Genomic DNA, 19,914 nt, shown 5'->3' on the forward strand with positions numbered 1-19,914 from the left:
CTTGCACTTACTTTGAAGACTGATGATAGCTTTCAAGTATATTCTGTCAATGAAACTATACCAGGGAACATACTTTTATCTGTGTATTGTCCTAGTACTTAGCAGAAGTGTGGTATTCTGTTTTCAGATGTCTCTTGACCATTCAAATGTTTAATAACATGTGAAAACATTGGACTCATAAGATAGTCTCCCAGGCACGTTGGAAGGTTGCTGGATGGGAAGTGGAGCAACCAGGACTTGGACTGATGCTCCTGAGGAATGAGGGCAGCTTTACCTTTTTTATTATATGCTGGCACTGAAGACTTGGAATGGAGCAGCTTTACTTGTAAACCTTTGTTCCAAACAGAGGCAAGAAAGGTTGTGATTAAACTTTAAAGATGACTACAGGAAATGGGAAATGATTTTTTTCCTGATCTTTGATCAGGCTCACTTTTTTTTAGATGGAAATTTGTTTGACAATTTATAGGATTTTCAATAGTGTATAAGTTAAAAAAAATAAAAAATTTTAAGCATTGTTAAACAATGTTGCATTTCTATTCAATTTTAACATTTTCTTTTTGTTATTTTTTGTTAACATAGAGTGTAATGATAAAGAATGTTACTGTGTTCTGATTGATCTGTTTCACAATGAATTTCTGGAAAAATACATTGCAGTATTTATTTCATCAGTATCTAAAATCTGACACATTTAATGAAAAATATTTGTGGTTTTTTATATTTATATTAACTTAAAATTGATTGAAACCTTTGAGTCGTATCTAAAGGAATATCATTATACTACAAATAAAAATGAATATAGAAGCTATTGAAGATAGCTTTGGTTATCTAATGTAGCTGCTTCCGATATAATTTCTTTGATAAAACTCATTTATTGAATCCCCCATAACAGATGGCACTCTTGCAAAGACTGTTATCATTCACTTGTTTATGACTGCCCTGAGACTTGATATTTTTGGCATAAGTCTTTACTTTCTACAATGGAAAACTTCATTTCATTGCTGCTAAAAGCTGAAGATGGGTGTTAAAGAAAGGAAAAGGTATATCTGCATCCGCTGTACTTTGCCTCCCAACTTTGTACTCAACCTTTGCCAAAGAGTGTGGTTACGTTTGTTTGTTTGCCTTTGCTTTTTAGATGTCCTAATATTTTTTTATTCTTTTTCTTTATTCCTTTTATTATTATCTCAGTTTCTTTCCACTGTTACCTGACATTTCTTCTTCTATGCCAGCCTCACTTTTTCCTTTACCTTAGTTAGCAGTAGCAGGGTCCTTCAATGATAGGTGGAAGATGTTAGAGAGTCATGGCAAGTGAGAGGAGACAAACTTATCTTCATGTCAGAATCTTTGCTCTGCCAGCTTTGGGTTCAGCTGGATAGGCTGCCATCTGCACAGCTCACATCCCAGATGGGTGTGGTTCAGGTCCTGGGTACTCCACTTCCCATTCAATTCCCTGCTAATATGCCTGGGAAAGACCAGGATAAAACTCCTGGCTCTTTACTTTCACCTAACCCAACCCTGGCCTTTTCAGACATTTGGGGAGTAGACCAGAAGATGGAAGATATGCATTGTTTCTCTGTGTTTCTCTGTAACTCTGCCTTTCAAATGATGGACTTATTTTTTATTATTATTAACAAATAAAATTTACTTATTTGAAAGGCAGAATTACAAGACAAAGAGATTTTCCATTCACTTGTATTGCTCCTCAGATGGCCAAAAAGGCCAGGGATGGGCCCATCTGAAGCCCCGAACCAGCGTTTCTTCAGGATCTCTCACATTGATGGCAGGGTCCCAGATGCTTGGGCTGTGTTCTGCTGCTTTTCCAGGCACGTTTTCAGGGAACTGAATCAGAAATAAAATAACCAATACTGCACGAGGTGGCTTCTCCCCCTGTGCTGACACCAGGCCTTAGGAACTTTGTTCCTGGTTTTTTTCCTTTTAGCTCCAAGCACATGGTGTGGAGCTTTATCCAAATCTTAAATTGATGCCTTATGACTCAGAAGCTCTGCTTCCCATTCAGCTCCCTGCTTGTGGCCTAGGAAGGCAGTCAAGGACGGCACAAGCCATGGGACCCTGTACCCATGTGGGAGACCTGGAAGAAGCTCCAGGCTCCTGGCTTCAAATTGGCACAGCTCTGCCCATTGTGGTCACTTGGGGATGGAAGATCTTTCTTTCTCTCTCTAGTCCACTCTGTATATCTGGCTTTCCAATTAAAATAAGTCTTTTTTTTAAAAGTCACTTTCTTAATTATTTTTAAAGTTTTTGGTAGTGAGTAATCCGTGAGATGATTTTTTTCATTGACTCCAGAGAGTAGTGTCTATCAAAAACAAATGGCATTGGCAGTGGACAGAAGCGGACAGATTAAAATACGAATTCTTCGTAGAAGAGAGAGTACCACCTATTGGATGTGGCCAAGAAATTTACCTGGTCCTCTTGAGAGTCTTACTGAAAAATATAGTTGGAAAATACTTGAAAAATATTTCCAATGTAGACACTGGAAGTGACTTTTCTATGTACTAAATGTTTGCTATTATTCACCTACAAAAGTTTTACAAACAAAAATCACTAACACTACAATTTGAGTCATAAGGCATCAATTTAAGATTGAAAGATTGAAGAATACTTACTTGAAAAACACAATTTCCACCTTTTACCTATTCCTCATCAAGATCTCAGACTGTTAGGTAACTGATTGTGTATATATAGTAACTTGCTACTTTTAGTTTCTTCTATTAAGTTTTCACTAAAGAGGAAAATTGCTTTCATTAAATATAAAAACCATTGTTTTGGGTATGAAGTCTAATATCTAATGTTATTTCTTTGCTGGAAAGAATTATATAAACATAACCTGCACTTTAATATGGGCCACAAAAAGTAAAAATATAAATTGGATTCAATTTAATTGGTCCCATTCAGAAAAGCAAGTACTAAGGGATACTGTATATAAAAGATCCAAAAAGGTATAAAGATTGTTCAAAGCTTTAATATTAGTCAAATTAATTATTGCTTCTTTTTAATCTTGTTCAAAGGAAATAGAATATATACTGGCAACTCAAGACTCAAAATATTTTTGCCACTTAATTATTGGCAAATTTTCCCTTTTATCTATCATCTTCCTCTTTGAATCAGGGGACCTAGCTTCTCTAAAATTATTGACTCAACATACATATGCTAGTAACAGGGATGAAAGAAAATATATGGGGAATCATAATTCCAACGTATCTCCAGAGGCATGTTTTCCCCATTAGCCTTATTTATATTCCAGCTGTTTTGATTTCTCGTGAATAGTTTCTCAGGCTCACTGATTTGTATAATATCTGTATTGATTAGTTTATCTTCTGGGTGTGGTGCCTTGTTTTTATGTCTGAAATGGAGAGTTTGTTATCCCTGTCCTATTTCTGTTTGCAGCACCATTGTCTTCAGCAGAAAGGAATCTTTGATGCTGAAAGATGACGCTTGACTTTGTCAGTGCCAGCCACGACCTTTTACTCAGTCTGTATATGGGAACAATAAAACTTGGCAGCCCTGAGTAGAAAGGCCAACTAGACTGTTGTTCTTTGATAGCATCCTTTGCATCTCTCAGTGAATTCCATCATTAGTTGTATCTGGTACTTGTTAGCTGCTTGTTAGGTCATGTAGTTACCAAAAATTTTTTTTTTCTTTTTACATTAAAAAGTTGTTTTCTCTGTTTTACAGTTTGTAGGTATAGGGCTTCCTCTCTCTCTCCCTTTTTTCTCCCTTTTCCCTGCCCCATTGTCTGCTGTGTTTTACAGTAATATAGTTTTAAGCTGTTGTCTCGACTCCAGTGTTCTGCTCTTTATTTGTCTCATGGCATTGTATGCATAAATAGTGGTAGGGTATCTAGTATTTTGTTGTCCAAGTATATTTAACAGTTTTATTGGGAGCCTGTTTTAAATCAGGAGTAGAGATGCATACTGTAGTTTTTGTTTGATTCGTGGTATTCTGCTTTCTGTTCTGTTTGTGAGATTACAAGTGTATACCTGTTTACCTTTATATCTTTTCATTTTGTATTTTGGATGAAAGTTGTCTCATATCAGAGCAAGCATATGATAGTTGCCCTTTTAAGTTTGGCTTCTTTTACTGAGCATTATAGTCTCTAGTTGGGACTGCTTTGTTGTAAATAGTAGTGGCTGAGTAGTATCTGTACTTGGCAAATATTTGAATTAATCTTTTCTTTTTCATTTTACGTATGGAACTAGAGTCATCTAGTGAAAATGGAGTGTATAGGTTTGCACAGTTGGATGACTCCTGTAAATTTTATTTGAGCTATTACCTGTAACAACCATTAATTTTTCTATTTTCTTTTACAGATGTGTTTAAAATAACAAAGCAATCTTATATATACTAGTCATTTGAGATGAAAAATTTTGGTTATTAAAAAAGTAGACTGTGGTCAGATTGCTTTCAGTAGGACAGAAATCTTTAAAATGAGTTTCTGTTATTCAGTTAACATTGATTATATAAGTTAATATTTCATAATTTAGTTTCATATGTTTACATATTATTGGACTTTATGGTTTAATGATATCTTTTGTTTTGGATTGAGTCTCATAGGTATCTTGTATTACTCTGTGATGATCATTGCAAAGAAAATGCTTGGTAAATAAGCTCATAAATTATTGGTGGTATTGGAGAGGTGGCAGTAAAATATATTTTTATATATAACTGTATATGTTGTAGGATTGCCTATTGTAGCCGTTTTGGGTAGGGAATCACTAGATGGAAGATCTCCCTTTTGTATCCTGTCTTTTTCTCTGTCACTGTGTTTTCAAACAAATAAACAAATTAATTTCCTCTTTTGAAAAAAATGTGAGGATGATTCCTGTGTTGTAGTGCCATGGGTTAAGCCATTGCCTACAGTGCCACCATCCCGTATGTCTACAACTGTTCCATGTCTTGTCCAGCTCCCAGCAGAAGATGGCCAGTGTTGTACTTGGGCATCTGTATTTGTCCAGAAGACCATGATGGTGTTCAGGCTCCCAATTTGGCCCTTGGATCAGCTCTGGTGCTTAACCATTTGTGGAGTAAACCAGCGGATGGAAGATCAGTCTGTTTCTGTGTGTCTGTTTCTCTTAAACTCCACCTTTTGAACAAAATAAATAAATCTGTGTGTGTGTATGTATATATGCATGTATGTGTTTTTAAGAAAAAGGCCTTGGTAAGTAGGGAATTAGTGCAAGTCACTGGAAAGGCTGTGGTATTGAATTTCTTGATTAACGTTTTATTTATTATTACAAATGGTGTTTTCAACTCAAATCGCAAAGAATTTCCAAGGATATTATCATAGAGGTTCAGATCTTGACAGCATTCTACTGAAACACCTACACTTTTTCCATGTAATAATTGAGACAAGGAAGTCTGTCACTTTTGTTTCATCTTACAAAGAAACTAAGAAGGATGCTGGAAAGGTCTGTCCTCCTAGGAGTCAGGGATGAAAGACACTGAAGTCTTCAGAATAGGAAGGGTAGAATTGGCTGGATTGATAAGGAAGTGAAAATAACAGCCCAGCCTTCAAAAGATGAACTGGGCCCAGTGGCGTGGCCTAGTGGCAAGTCCTTGCCTTGAACCTGCTGGGATCCCATATGGGGGCCAGTTCTAATCCCAGCAGCTCCACTTCCCTTCCAGCTCCCTGCTTGTGGCCTGGGAAAGCAGTCAAGGGCGGCCCAAAACTTTGGGACCCTGCACCCGTGTGGGAGACCTAGAAGAGGTTCCTGGTTCCCAGCTTTTGGATCGGCACAGCACTGGCCGTTGTGAATCATCGGATGGAAGATCTTCCTCTCTGTCTCTCCTCCTTTCTGTAAATCTGACTTTGTAATAAAAATAAATAAATCTTAAAAAAAAAAAAGATGAACTAGTACATTAAACTATTCTGTTATTAATAGTTAATGATTCTTTCTCATTTGAGTTTCCTTTGCAACTTTCATTAAAGTGGTACTACTCATTTAGAATTAGACTATGTATAATTCTAGAGGCTGTTGAAGTATTACCCACAAAATTACTAGAGTTAAGTTGTATTATTTTGTTTAGTTTTGATAGAACTAATGTTGAATTGGTAATTGTTTGATGCCTTTTCTGAAGAAAAGACTCTGATAGAAGCCAGTTTGTCTATGTTGAATTGTTGTTAGGCCTTGTTTTCTAATGGTTAAGAGCTATATTTATAATATTTTTAGCTTTTGAAGATTCATTAAGTTTTTACTTGGAAGTCAGTTATATGTTCTCTTTCCCAAATGGCCACAATGGCCAGAGTCGAGCAGTTCTAGTAACTTCTGGGTGTCACATATATGCAAGCCCAAGGGCTTAGAGCACCCTCCATTGCTTTCCCAGGCCATAAGTAGTGATCTGAATGGGCAGTGGAGCAGCTTGTTCTAGTACAGGCATCCATACAGGATACTGGCACTGCAGATGAAGAATTAGCTTGCGTCAAGTCACAGTGCCGGCCCCTCTGTTCATAGTTTCATGCATGTATTACCAGAGAAGATTTGGAAGTTCCTAGACTTATAATTGATGGGGAATAAGATAAAAAAGATAATCCTCAGGGTATCCTATTTTTTGTCTCCAAAGAAATATTTTGATTCTGAATTCCCATAGTATATGTAGATCATTTCATCGGAATTAATGAAATAGTGCCAAAGATAATGTGAATAATTTATTTTCCACAAGTTTCTCTGACCAGGGTTGATATTTACCAGGTTCATTAAAAAGAAGATACTAATTGCTGAATTGTACTCTTGCTCTGTACCATACTAACAAAATTTACCATCTTACCCTTTTAGATTTATATCTCTTATACTTTTCTCTCTTTAGGTATGGATGAACGAGGAGGTACAACATCTTGGGGAACAAGTGGTCAGCCAAGTCCCTCCTATGATTCATCCAGAGTAAGTTCATTTATCAACTCTCGGTTAAAGCTGTAAAGATAATGTAGAAGGATAGGTAACTTCATATGTAAACTATTTCTAAAATTAGGTTATTTTCATGAAAATAGAACACTCAGCATATGGTCAGTAAATTTAATTCCTTAAATGAACTGTCATACTTTGGGAATTGGGATTCATTGTAATTCCTGCGCTTACGTAGACTTCCTTGGTGTTTTTTGTAATTAGATTTCCTGCAAAGGTCTTTACGAAAGTTCTAACACTTGGACTGCTTCACTGGGTGCTATTCCTTTGCACAGCCAGTTTTCTTTGTTTGTTTGTTTTTCAAGATGTTGGTGGTTTTCAAAACACTGATTCTGAATTACCTCTCCCTCATTCTTATTCCAGCAGTCATTAGCTATTTATATCATGAACAATGTGGTTGCTTTGTCTTGTCTTGGAAACATATCAAAAGAGACATAACAGTAGGCATTTCTTATTTGACAATTATGCAAAAACAAGACCAACCTGAAGTTCTGAACCCTGAAAGTTTAAAAGGCTAGGGCCTTTGGTGGGGACTGGGGGTCTTTTAAAAAGTGGGAGTGGAAGATAGAAAATGAGATCAAAGCATCCAGTGAAATTAAACACTTTTAAAAAAAAATCTCCAAAACCAGAGTTTTCAACAGTTGGCTGTAGCCTATGTTTAATTTAGCTAAAATATTTTCAGAAGAACTGGATACTAATGTGAAACTCAGAAGGCTGTATAGACTCAAACCTCAGTTATGTGTTTCTCTTTTGGGAATCAGTGCCTGAGAAAGCTACAGAACAGTGGAGGTTTTTTCTTTTTTTTTTAGGATTTATTTTATTTTTATTGGAAAGTCAGATATACAGAGAGGAAAATCTTCCATCTGATAATTCACTCGCCAAGAGGCCGCAATGGCTGGAGCTGCACCAATCAGGAGCCAGGAGCAGGAACCAGGAGCCTCTTCTGAGTCTCCATGCAGGTGCAGGGTCCCAAAGCTCTGGGTCGTCTTCGACTGCTTTCCCAGGCCACAAGCAGGGAGCTGGAAGGGAAGCAGGGCCACTGGGACATGAACTGGCTCCTATATGGGATCCCAGCACATGTAAAAGGCTAGGACTTTGCCACTAGGCTACTGTGCCGGGCCCTACATTGGAGTTTAAAAGACTTGTTTTTTCTTCCAAAGACTTGTTTTTTCTTCTCAATTCTACAAGGAGCTAGAGTTGAATATTGAATATATTATTTTGATATAGTTGATGCCCAAATTTCCATCAACTTTAAAGTTTCTGATTCTTGAAGTAATATTGTAAAAAGGAGAGAAAGATTTCCTGGTTACATTTAAATAGCAACTCTATGTAGTATATTTGCTATTAATTTTTGATTATTTTTCTTTAAAGGCATGAAGTATAAATAGTATGTTGTTGTTCCACATGCATTTATTGATATTTTCTGTGCCCTGTATTTACTTCCCTTTCCAAATTGCCAGTTTTTCTATGGGGGTAGAATGTAGGATTTAGGAAAAAAGAGCATAATAGCATATCCAAAATGTGTATGTGATCCATGAGCCTAAAGTTTAGGTTTGTCTTCAGAGATGGAATCCAAAGCAAATCTCACTTTTTCATTTTGGTACTTGGTCTGTAGTTAGTTTAAATGTGTAATACTGTTTATTAATCTTACTCTATTATTTTAAGGGTGTATTGTATGTAGTGAGAAGTAAAATTGGCTCAGTATCATTAGTAAACTAGTTTTCTATTAAAAAAAAAATCAAATTGGTCTCTGGGTACTTCCAGCCATTCATTGTACCACATAAACTTACGAAGTGAGAAGTTTGGTGCAGTAAAATACCAGTTTTATGTACTTGGTATAATCTATCAATTTCTGTTCTCTCTTCTTTTCCCCACTCAAACCATAACAGAGAAAGAATAATTTGCATAGTTACATAGGACCATTTTTAGGACATGAATTCTGTTAATACTTTGAATTACTGTGTGTATTATTGCACAAAGGTGGCTGCATAGAATCGTACAGGTTGAAATCACATGTTTAGGCTACTAGCGTTGTGATGTAGCAGGTAAAGCTGCGTCTAGCATACTGGCTTTCATGTCCTGGGTGTTGCATTTCCAATCCACCTCCCTGTCAGCGGCCTGCAGATAAAACAGCGAAAGGTAGTTCAAGTGTGTGGATACTTACCACCCGTGTGAGAGAGCCATATGAAGCTCCTAGCTCTGGCCTCACACAGTCTTGACTGCAGACCACTTGGCAATGAACCAGAAGATGGAAGATCTCTCTGTCTCCCTCTCCCTCTTCTCCATCTGTAACTCAAATAAAGATATCTTTGAAGTTATTTACAGCTTGTCGAGGTAAATTACTTGTTATGTACGTGATTTGTTTATTGATCCTAATTTTAATTCTAAGACATCAGTCTATTGTGGTAGCCTTCATGTTTAAATAAGCTGTACCCATGTCACATATTTGATCTCAAACTTCTCATTCCTTTCCTAATCTTATGCTATTCTTTCAGAAGTACGGAAGTTTACTTTGCTGTGTGGAATGTCTTTGTAATTTTACCAGATTCCCTGAAAAAGTAATCCAAAAGATGTTATGGTTCTGGCGTTTAAAACTATCCACAGGTGCCCATTCAGTGATGAGTTTTTGTTAGGTAGATGTAGCAATAAGGACTATCTAATAGTGATTGTAGAGAAATAGTAGGCATGGTTAGCATTCTTAGGAAATTTGAGTGTGAGACATTTATGAGGCACTCAGAAGGAACGAGCAGTGTCCTGTCTGCAGTCACCATGCTGGAGGACTGGTGTCTGCCCTCTTGACCTCTTTCCACTTGTGCAGAACCCGAAGGTACACATGAACAGATGAAAGGAGAAGTGTGACATAAGTAGCATTTCCATTTTAAAAAAATTTATGTAAGTGGTGATTATGATCAAGTAGTAGATATAGAAAAAAGCAATTAAATTCTCAGAATGTAGATATGAGCAAGAGTTGTATGTTAACACCTTTTTTTTTTCAATCTTTCTCTGGGAAAAAAAAAGTTTTCTGCATTTGATGTTCATTGGGCCCCAAAACTAGAAAATGTCATGATTGTTCTTGTTTACCATACTGTTCATAGTTTGTTCTAGCCTCAAACATTTTTTTCTCTTCAGAAGGTAACTGTTAAGGATGAAGCCTTTGAAATCAGGTTGCTTGAATATGAAACTCAGCTGTATCACCTTGATGCCTGTGTAATTCCAGACAGATTGATTAAATTCATTGCACCTCATTTACTCAACTGTGAAGTGAGGGTAACGATAACTATTTCATGAGGTTGTTGTCAGTGAGTGCTCTCAAGGTGTTGGCTTGAACCTGTGCACCTCAATATGTAGCTGCTAGATCGGTATGCTATAACCACACACATTGAAGTGAATGAGTATGTCTACAAATAGACTGTATTTAGGTGTAATAAATGAGAAATTTTTGCTGACCCAGTCATGCCTAGTGTACTTTCCTTTCTTGCAGATTTTTAAAGAACACAAGCAAAATCTATTTTCTTTTTTGTTTCAATTGTCCTTTTTTGGGCAAAGGGAGAGTGAAATTTTGTAATAAAATTTTGTCTTTGCCTCACACAAACATTTTGAAGTCACATTGTATAATGCTTTGTACGTAATGATTGCTATGTACATGCTTAGTGAATATAATCAAATTCAAGACTAATCTTTAGATTTGCTAGAGTAATTAGGTTTGAAGATTCAGAGTAAAAAATCAAAATTGATCTAAGATGATGAAGTTTAAGGTAGATGGTGATGATAGATAAATGGTAACTTAAAATAAATAACTTATTTAATAAGATATTGAAATGAATAAAGGAATGCTTTGGAAACTCACACTGTGTGATCCTTTGCAAGTTAATTAATCTCTTTGTGCTTCAATTTTCTTGTGTTTAAAATTCTGGCAATTTTGCACTCACCATGTAGGTTGTTGATAAAGTTGAAAGATAAGATTAGCTATTCATTATTCTGTTTCACTGATTGGTATATTAAGTGAAAGCTGCTAATACTTTTATTACAACTGTTATCTTCATATGTCTAAAAAGTTAATGCATACTTTAGTTATTATGTTTCCTGATGTACAAATTCTGTTTCTGAAATAATTAGTGCATTGAGTTTATGAAAGCTTCAACAGGATGTGTTACGTTGCCATCTGATTTCTTTACCGTCTTCACCGTGTGGCTCAGCCAGCCCAGGGCAAGCTGCCAAGTGAAGTACTGGCGTGCTCCCGAGGTTTACATCTGTCCCAGGTGCTTTGATAGGATCCACAGGAGAGAGAAGTTGCCTGTCACACTCTGTAGAATGCTAAGCTGTTAGTGCCTTTATTTAAAAAGTAAACAAATTCACCAGTTGTAAGCTGCTTGTAATAATTGTATTTATAGGTAGCACCAGTGATTAGGAGTTGGCATTTGCTTATGGCCACGTTCATGTTTTCTATGATCTAATATGATAGTTAATGTTGAAAAAGAAGCAGTAATCAGTTGAGTGGAGCTTGGTGGCTTTTCAAACAATCATTTATATTTTTGCTATTTCATCTGATTTTTACAGTGTTGTAGGATTTTCAGAATTTTCAGTTCTTCAGGTACCATGACATCCAGCTTAATTATTTCATACACGAGAAGACAGATGGAGTACGTATGGAATTTAACTTTTTTTTTGATTTGTGCTATCGATACAAAATACACCTGAAATTTGGCAAGTTTGGATGATTACTTACAATCTGACTTGTGACTCAGTTACTCTCAATCTTAGGGTAGCATTTTTAAAGATTTTACTTCATTTCTGAAGACATAGAAGAACTCTTAAATATTCTGTATAATAACAGAATGGCAGAGGACAAATGTGAACAGAGAGAGAAGATCTGTGACTGTTAAGAGTAGTTTTATTTGTTTTTATTGGAAAGCAGATAAGATTTACAGAGAGAAGGAGAGACAAAGACTCCCTAAGTGACCACAATGGTCGGAGCAGAGCCAATTTGAGGATAGGAGCCAGGAGCTGCTTCTGGGTTTCCATTGGTAGTACAAGGTCCCAAGGCTTTGGGCCATCCTCGACTGCTTTCCCAGGCCACAGGTAGGGTGCTGGATGGGAAGTGGAGCAGCTGGAATAGGAACTAGTACCCATATGGAATGCCAGTGCTTATAAGCTGAGGATTTTGCTACTTCAGCCATCTCACCAGACCCAATGTAAACTATTGCTTACCAACTATATTTATTTTAAGAAAGTGTATTTAGAAAATGGAACTTAAGGGCTTGAAAACTGGGATCTGTGTATATGGCATTATTGCTGGAGACATTGGTGTCCCATGTTTGAGTCTGAATTGTTCCACTTTTTTTTTCCATATATGCCATTTTCTTTTTTATATATATGTATATATATATTTTTATTTTGAATTCTGAATTATGTGGTACAATTTCGTATAGGCTGGGATTTCCTACCCAAAATCCCACCCCCAACAGATTTTCCCCATTTTACTACAATAGTGTAGTCCTTCAAAAGGAATCATAATTCTATTAGTCTCTTATTTAAGTGTACCCCAACATTGTTGGTGCAGACAATGTCAGGCAGTCTAGCATCCCATGGTCTACACATGTCCAACAGTTTTATTGGGAATCTGTCTTTCGTCTGAAAACAGGGATGCATGTTCCATTATTCCCCCACATCTGTATATGATAGACCCCAGTACTCCATCCCTATAGATTTTCATAATTGAGAAGCCATGAAACCAGGTCAACAACTGGTGTGAGTTAAAACAGCCACAACAACATCAGAATTGTTCCACTTTCATTCTAGGTCTTTGCTAATGTGCCTGGGAAGGCAGCAGAAGATGCCTGAAGTACTTGGTCCCTGTCTCCCATATAGAGGAACCAGTGGTTTCTGGCTCTGGCTTCAGCCTGGCTCGGCCCCAGCTGTTGCAGCTATTTGGGAGTGAACCAATGGGTGGAAAAGATCTTTCTCTCTCCCTGTCTGTCACTGTATAAGGAAATCACATAAGGAAATCAAAATTTTGGGGGGAAATTAGGCATTAAGATCAAGTTGTTTGGATTCTGGTTTGTCATGCCTACTTCCTAGTTTTGTGTCTCTGAGTAAGTTACTTTTTTTAAACCTTCAAACCCACACTCACCCTCTTCCTCTTTCCATTGGCTGTAATAATAAAGTTCCAGACTTGTGGCTCTTTGTGGAGAATGAGAATGTCATTTATGTGGTAAAGAGTTGACTTTAAAATATTTGATTTAGTTGTAGTATACGATATAGCACAAAATGACTGCAAACACTTTTTATTAAGTAAAACAGTAATTGTTTTGAGGCTTTTATTTTAGTATATATTGTGCCTCCTGCTTTCTGTAGAAGTGAAGGGAAGTGAGGCTTCAGATTATTTTTAAACATATGTGCAGTGGTCATTCCATAGATCAGTTGTCGGAAACACCCACAGATGGCAGCCTGATAGGCTAGCTTAGATTGAAAATGAAAATGTGCGCGTACAAGGATTTATATATGGCTGTAATCTTTAAAAAGTATATAAACAAAGCATTAGGGAAATTTGAAAAGACAAATAAAACTAAAAACTGAAGTAAACATTTATCCTTTTGATTCTGTAAAAGCTAAAATAATTCTAGAAGATTATCTGAATGAGATTAATTCTTTTTTCTTGTAGTCCTGGACTATTCCAACTGTACCTAAAGGGAACTTTAATTCTGCTTAGTTCTGTCTCCATTTTTAGCATGCATTCAGTATCTTTTCATTCATTAGGATGAGGTAAGCTAAGAGCCTCTTCATACTTTGTAGATAGCAAATTAGATATGGAATAATAGAACCTTGATTCCTGTTTATATAAATTACATAGAGGTCATTTTGACCTCAGTAAGGGTTATGCTGACTGGAATTTTGGAAAGGACCCTGAGGAGTAGTTCATTCATAATTGGCCACAAAGACCTTGGGGGCTTATCTACAGGCAGAACAGACTTGTTGTTTTCTTTCCTCGTGGAGCACAGTGACTTGAGAGCCATCCTTGTAAAGAAGGGTGTTTATGTAGTCCTGCTATTAAGGAGTCTGTGCTTATGTTGATCTTCCAATTTTAAAATGCTGAGATTTATAAATTCATGGTTTACTGGAGTTTTAAAAGTGAATATATCTGTATCAGAGTTTAGAAAATAATACTTATTAAAGATTTCATACAAGCACAAGTTTTTTGAATGAATTACTATTGAAAAGATAGAATATATTTTTATGAAAAGAGTTGAAAGGTCAACCTTAAGGAATTGTTGAATGATGGGAACCAAAGCACAGAGACTGAAATCACAAAATTCAGTAGATACTAAATCAGCTTAACTTGTAAGTGAATAGTGCAAGATATAAGAAAATATAAGGCAAGTAATCTTAGAGAAGAATGGAGTCAATTAACAGATTTTTAAAAAGGATTTATTGTTTGAAAGGCATAGTGACAGAGAGAAAAACTTAATCTTACATCAACATATTGTTGATGCAGTATGGGTTGTCCCTGCATATGTGGCTCTCTGACACACACACGCCAGTGCCAGTACACAAAAACAGAATTTTAATGCAGTGAGATATTTTAGAAAGGTTAGTATATTATATTGCTGGAGTAGGGGGATGTTTCTGAAGTGAAGTAGGATGACCAGGAAAGATCTTACTATCTTGGCCTATTCATGATGTAATAATATCTAAATTAGGATGAAAAGACTATACTGCAGAGTAATAGAAAAATGAGACATATAAGGAAAAAACTTATTGCCACAGCTGAAAAACTGGGGAAAATATAAAATCATGTAACACTCCCCATCCTTCCTGAATGATGACCTTATGTTAAGCTTTATCTGTTTTATTTAGGCTGTAACAACTGTGACAACTATCAGATTGTTTGAGTTTTCCTTATAAATGGGAAATCTCATTTTCTGAGTAAAAGCAGATAAAATAGCTTTTGTTCACTGTCCCTTGATGAATTGATGAATAATGAATTCAGTTTGTATTCTCTTATGTAGTATAGATATTTCCTCCAGATTGTTTATTATTTGCTAATGTGCTTATTTTTAAAGGGGAAAAACTATAGAATCTGTAGTTTCTAGGAGTTCAAATGCAATAATTAGAAAGGACACACAATTTTGAAATAGTATTTTATGCCTCTTGATCTCAGGTACAAAACACAAGATGAAGCAGTTAAATAGCAAAGCAAGACAGAAGGGACAGAAAATTAAAGTAAGTGTTTTCTAATATATTGCATCTGTGTTCCCATTAATCTCTGTTTTGTTATGTAACTGCTCCTTCTGAATGTTTTGAATGTATAGAAAGCTGTGGTTAAGAAAGGAGTGTCTTTTAAAGGCAAAACAAAACCCATGGCAGTAAATGTTGTTTGTTACACTTAGTTGTGTTTAAAGCAACATTTCCCTGTAGTTTACAACTTAAATGTTCTTGATTAAGGAGAAGAAAAATGGGATATTGTATGCACCTTTAGATATCTTGCTGGCAAACACGTATAGTGATAAAAAGGAATTTACCTAGTGATCAGTTGGTTTGTCTCTCTGTTTTGTGCCAGTAAAAGCTTCTGTGTTTTCAGTCTGGCTGTCTATTCTTCCTAAAGACTGCAGCTGTCAGGATGCTTTACCCTAGATTATTTTAGCAATAGCTTTTTTGTCAATGTTATCACTCGCATCGTGAGGTCCGCTTAACTTTGTTTGCCTATGAACGTCTTTGCATGACTGGTCTGATCTCTATAATCTTTTTTTGCCTTCTCATTGTCCAGAATTGTCCAGACTGTAAAGTTGACATGTCAAAATCAAAGCATAATCTTTGAATTCTTTCTGTTTCTTTTTGTGTTTGTTGAGGTCTTGTTTTATTGACAGTATCTGTAGGCAATTTTTTTTCTAATGAGTAAAATGTGGGATAGATTCTGTCTGAACATAGGTCCCTTTACCTTATTTGTATTAGTAGGAGTCAAAACTAGCTTTTGTCACAAAGTTTACAAAGTTCACTTTTACATGTTGCCCTTCATATCAGCTTATTGGGAAGTAATTTTTAAAGTCTTAAAAGATCTTTCTCATTTTAAAGAGGGAAGAAGGGCATATAGGCAACTTACAGTTAATTATGCATGTGGAACTAGTAACCAGGCTGTGTAATTCTTACTTACTTTCTCCTGTGTATGCTTGCCAAAGTGTTAGAGGCCTGGAAGCAGTTATTCGTTCATGTGCAGTAATTTAAAAACAACTACTCCGAAAAATATAAAATTCTTATTTCTGATAGAAATACTACTTACATTTTCCATATTGAAATATGTGAGCCATGTGATAAATAAAATTAGTTTGTTTCCAGGTATTATCACTGCATTTGCTCTTAGATAAGACATTTGTTTCTGAGCCTCAGATCTCTCATCTGCAGGGTGATTTGTCCTATAAATGTATCAGAATTAAATGGAAATTTATGCAAAATACCTATTAATAAGTGAAATCTATAAGTGTTATCCCTCTTTCTGTGTTTAATCTCCTTGATAATTCCATGTCTATTCTGACAAAAAAAATAAGTGCCAGAAAATTACAGACTTTAACACTATGGCACATTACTGTCATGAATGCTGTAGGTAGTCGAAACAAAATGGTGCTTGTATACTTAAACATATTTAAAAATAGAGAAAATACAGCTGAAGAACAGTATTCTAAAAGTTAAAATATAGCATACCTTTATAGAGTATTTGCCTTGAGTGAAGCTTGCATGACTGAAAGTTGATCTGGTTGAATCAGTGAGTAAGTGATGAATGAATATGAAGGTCTAGGACTTTGCTGTGGAATGCTACAGACATTAGAAATGCTATACATATGGACTGCATTCTATGAAGTTTTGTTCATTTGAAGGACAGAGAGAGGTTTTTCCATGTCCTGATTCACTTCCCCCAAAACTGTAACAGTTAGGGTAAGCCAGGCCAAGGTTATATACCAGAAACTCCATCCTGGTCTCCATGTGAGTACTAGGCTCTTATCCATTGCTTTGTGACATAAATTAACAGAAATTTAGGTCAGAAATGGAGCAGCTGTTTCCAGAGATGTTGGGAAGTGGATAAAACCCCTTGTACCACAATGTCAGCCATAGATTAAGCTCAATTTATTTGAATAATTTTTGTTCTTCAAAATTAATCTTATTCTTTGTAACTGTATAACTTTGAAAAGTTTTTAAACTTCTGGACTCATGTGTAATAATACTTAAGGTTAAGCACAAACACTATATTGCTGTACAAATTCATGTTGTGTAACTTTTTTACTTTTGTAAGAACTTCATAGCTTTGTGTTAACGTAGACACATACATTATTCTAGGCCTGCATAGGGTCAGGATCCCACTGGAAGATCTTTATAAGACCTTCTGGGTGCTTCCTTAAAGAATCTGCCTCTATTTCAAGAGATGTCTCCTTTTTCAGAAATATGATCTCAGTGCTTTACTTAATTTGTTTTTTAAATAAACATTTGCATGTAAACAGATATTATACTCAGTGTTAAGGTCCAAAATTCAGTAATTTCAAGAACCATGCCAAAGTCTTCAAAAGCTTCTAATTTGACTCTTCACTGAAATTTTTGGTGGACCCTTTTTTCTTCAGTTGTCCCTTTTTCTCTTACTCTTTTAGCTGTGTGTTCACTGCATAGGATTTTTCATCTCCATTCTCTAAAACTTAATGGGTTTGCTGTCACTGGAGTATCTTGTCTGTTGACTTGTGTGTCATGTGGCATGTGATTATCTTTTTAAAAATATTATTTAATTTTACTTCTGAGAATGTTTACGTAATTGATTATGGTGGGAAGGGTTGAGGGTCAAGAGAAGGTATGTGAAACTATTGTTTCTACATTTTCTTTTTCTTCTTCCTTTATCTTCCTATATCTGGGGAGGAGCCACGCCCAGCCTCCCAAACATCTCAGTACCCAGGGATGCAGAATGGCCACTGTATGTCATCCCTGGGTCCCCAATATGGGGTGTGCTCTGAGGGTTCTGTTCAAATAGTTTCAATAGTTTTAAAAGGCTATCAATCTCACCACCCCATGGACGGGGAAATCCTTCCAAGGTGCATTGGCTGACATAGTCCACCTCAGAGCCTCCAGTCACCCAAATATTCACTGCCTACACTTGGCCAGGGTAGTTGATCAATCTGCCCTCCATCCTCTGCTATAGTACCAGATGTCCTCTGCAGACCCCAGTGGACTGCCTTATCCTCCATGTGCATCTGGGTATGCCGTCCACTGCTCCATCTGAGCTATTGAGGTCCAGTTCTGACACATGAGCTCTGTGGTCAACAAGTGCAGTGACGTTGTTAATGGAAGTCCCTCAGAAGTCCCTCACCTGCAGCATGCTCCCTCAGTGTCAAGAGATAGTAAATTAGATAACAGATACTTTACTCAATTAATTAATGGATTGTTAATTCAGTTTTTGTATGGTATAAAGGTGTAAAGGAATGAATTTGGTTTTTAAATTTGTTTTCTTAAAGATCTATTTATTTTTTATTGGAAAGGCAGATTTGCAGAGAGAAGGAGAAGCAGAGAGAAAGATCTTCTATCCACTGGTCCACTTCCCAGTTGACCATAGTAGCCAGATCTGAGCCAGTCCAAACCCAGGAGCCAGGAGCTTCTTTTGGGTCTCTCCTCGAGGATGCAGGGTCCCAAGGTTTTTGGGCCACCCTCTACTGCCTTCCCAGGCCACAAGTAGGGAGCTGGATGGGAAGTGCAGCAGCTGGGACACGAATCAGTGTCCATATGGGATCCCAGGTGTACAGAGCAATGATTTAGCCACTAGGTTTATTACAGCCTGCCCAATTTTTAAATTTTTGGGTTTTTTTGAGTTGGCTGTTCAGGTTTATAAACACCAAAAGATTATCCGTTTTTCTCATTGAATTACCTGGCTATCTTTATTGAAAATCAGTTGACTGTATGTGTGACAGTCAATTTCTATATTCTATTCTGTCGGTTTTATCTTCATGCCAGTACCATACTCTCTTGGTTAATTTTTTAAGTCATTAACAGGTACTACAAATCTTCTAACCAGTTTTCTGCTTTGTAAGTGTTTACATTGTTCTAGGTAATTTGCATATAAGTTGAAATGTTTGGTGCTGGTTTATTAATTTCTTTTTAGAAATATGCTACTTTTTAAAAGATATTTATTTATTTGAAAGTCAGAATTATAGACCATTAAAAAAAGGAATGAGAGAGAGAGTTTCCCTTTATTTTTCATTTTCTAGATGGTTACAAAGGCCAGGGCTGGGCCAGATCAAAGCCAGGAATTGAGCACTTTGTGTGAGTCTCCTACATGGGTGGCATGGGTTCAAGCAGGGGTCCAGGAATCATATGGGATGCCAGTATTGCAGGCAGCCTCTTTTCCTGTTACACCAAAATACTGACCCCTAGCATATTGGCTTCTAAAAGGTATCTACATTTTTGAGGATATATTGAACATACAGGTCTGTTTCAGGGAATTGATATCTTAACAGTTTGGATTTAATTCATAAGAATAACACATCTCTATTTTAATTTTCTCTAACTTCTTTTAGTAAAGTTTTGTGATTTTTAGGTATAGTTCCTAAACATCTTCAGTTTATCAAATATTTCATGCTTTTGATGCTGTAATACATGTTTTGAAACTTGTTTGTATTTACATCTAACCATACTTCATTTTTGTAAACTAACTTTGTATCTTGGTGGCTTGTTAAACTTTATTATAGTAGCTTCTTATGCATTCGGGAGGGTTTTTCTATTTGAGCATTACATTATCCACTGATAATCTCTGCTTTTTGCTGTAAACTCAGGATAGGGATTGATTTTATTGAATTGGTTATATATTGAATAGATGTATTAAGTGGATAGCTTTGCATTCTTTTTGTAGAAAACAGTAAAGCATGTGAGATACAAGTTTCTTTGGATGAGAAAATCTGCTTGTATTCTTAATATGCAACAAAATTGGATGCTGAATATTGTACCTTCTTCCTACATTTCTTGAGAGAGTCCTATCATGTTT

The 19,914-nt window shown here is 36.2% G+C and overlaps 1 protein-coding gene across 12 annotated transcripts in view; it reads left to right on the top strand.

Moving 5' to 3' along the window:
* The window catches only part of TCF12 (transcription factor 12), a 318,581-nt gene that overhangs the window by 107,799 nt on the left and 190,868 nt on the right, over nucleotides 1-19,914 (top strand). For 11 of the 12 annotated variants that reach the window (XM_040969724.1, XM_040969726.1, XM_040969731.1 and 8 more), the window contains exon 4: nucleotides 6,820-6,893. In XM_040969724.1, coding sequence (XP_040825658.1) covers nucleotides 6,820-6,893 — 74 coding nt within the window. Of the gene's footprint in view, nucleotides 1-6,813; nucleotides 6,894-15,072; nucleotides 15,135-19,914 lie in introns of those variants that run through there. The other variant, XM_040969733.1, reaches the window with a different exon arrangement.

This window comes from Ochotona curzoniae, unplaced genomic scaffold, assembly GCF_017591425.1.
Source record: "Ochotona curzoniae isolate NIBS_2020 unplaced genomic scaffold, NIBS_Ocur_1.0 scaffold_4701, whole genome shotgun sequence".
Taxonomy (NCBI): domain Eukaryota; kingdom Metazoa; phylum Chordata; class Mammalia; order Lagomorpha; family Ochotonidae; genus Ochotona; species Ochotona curzoniae.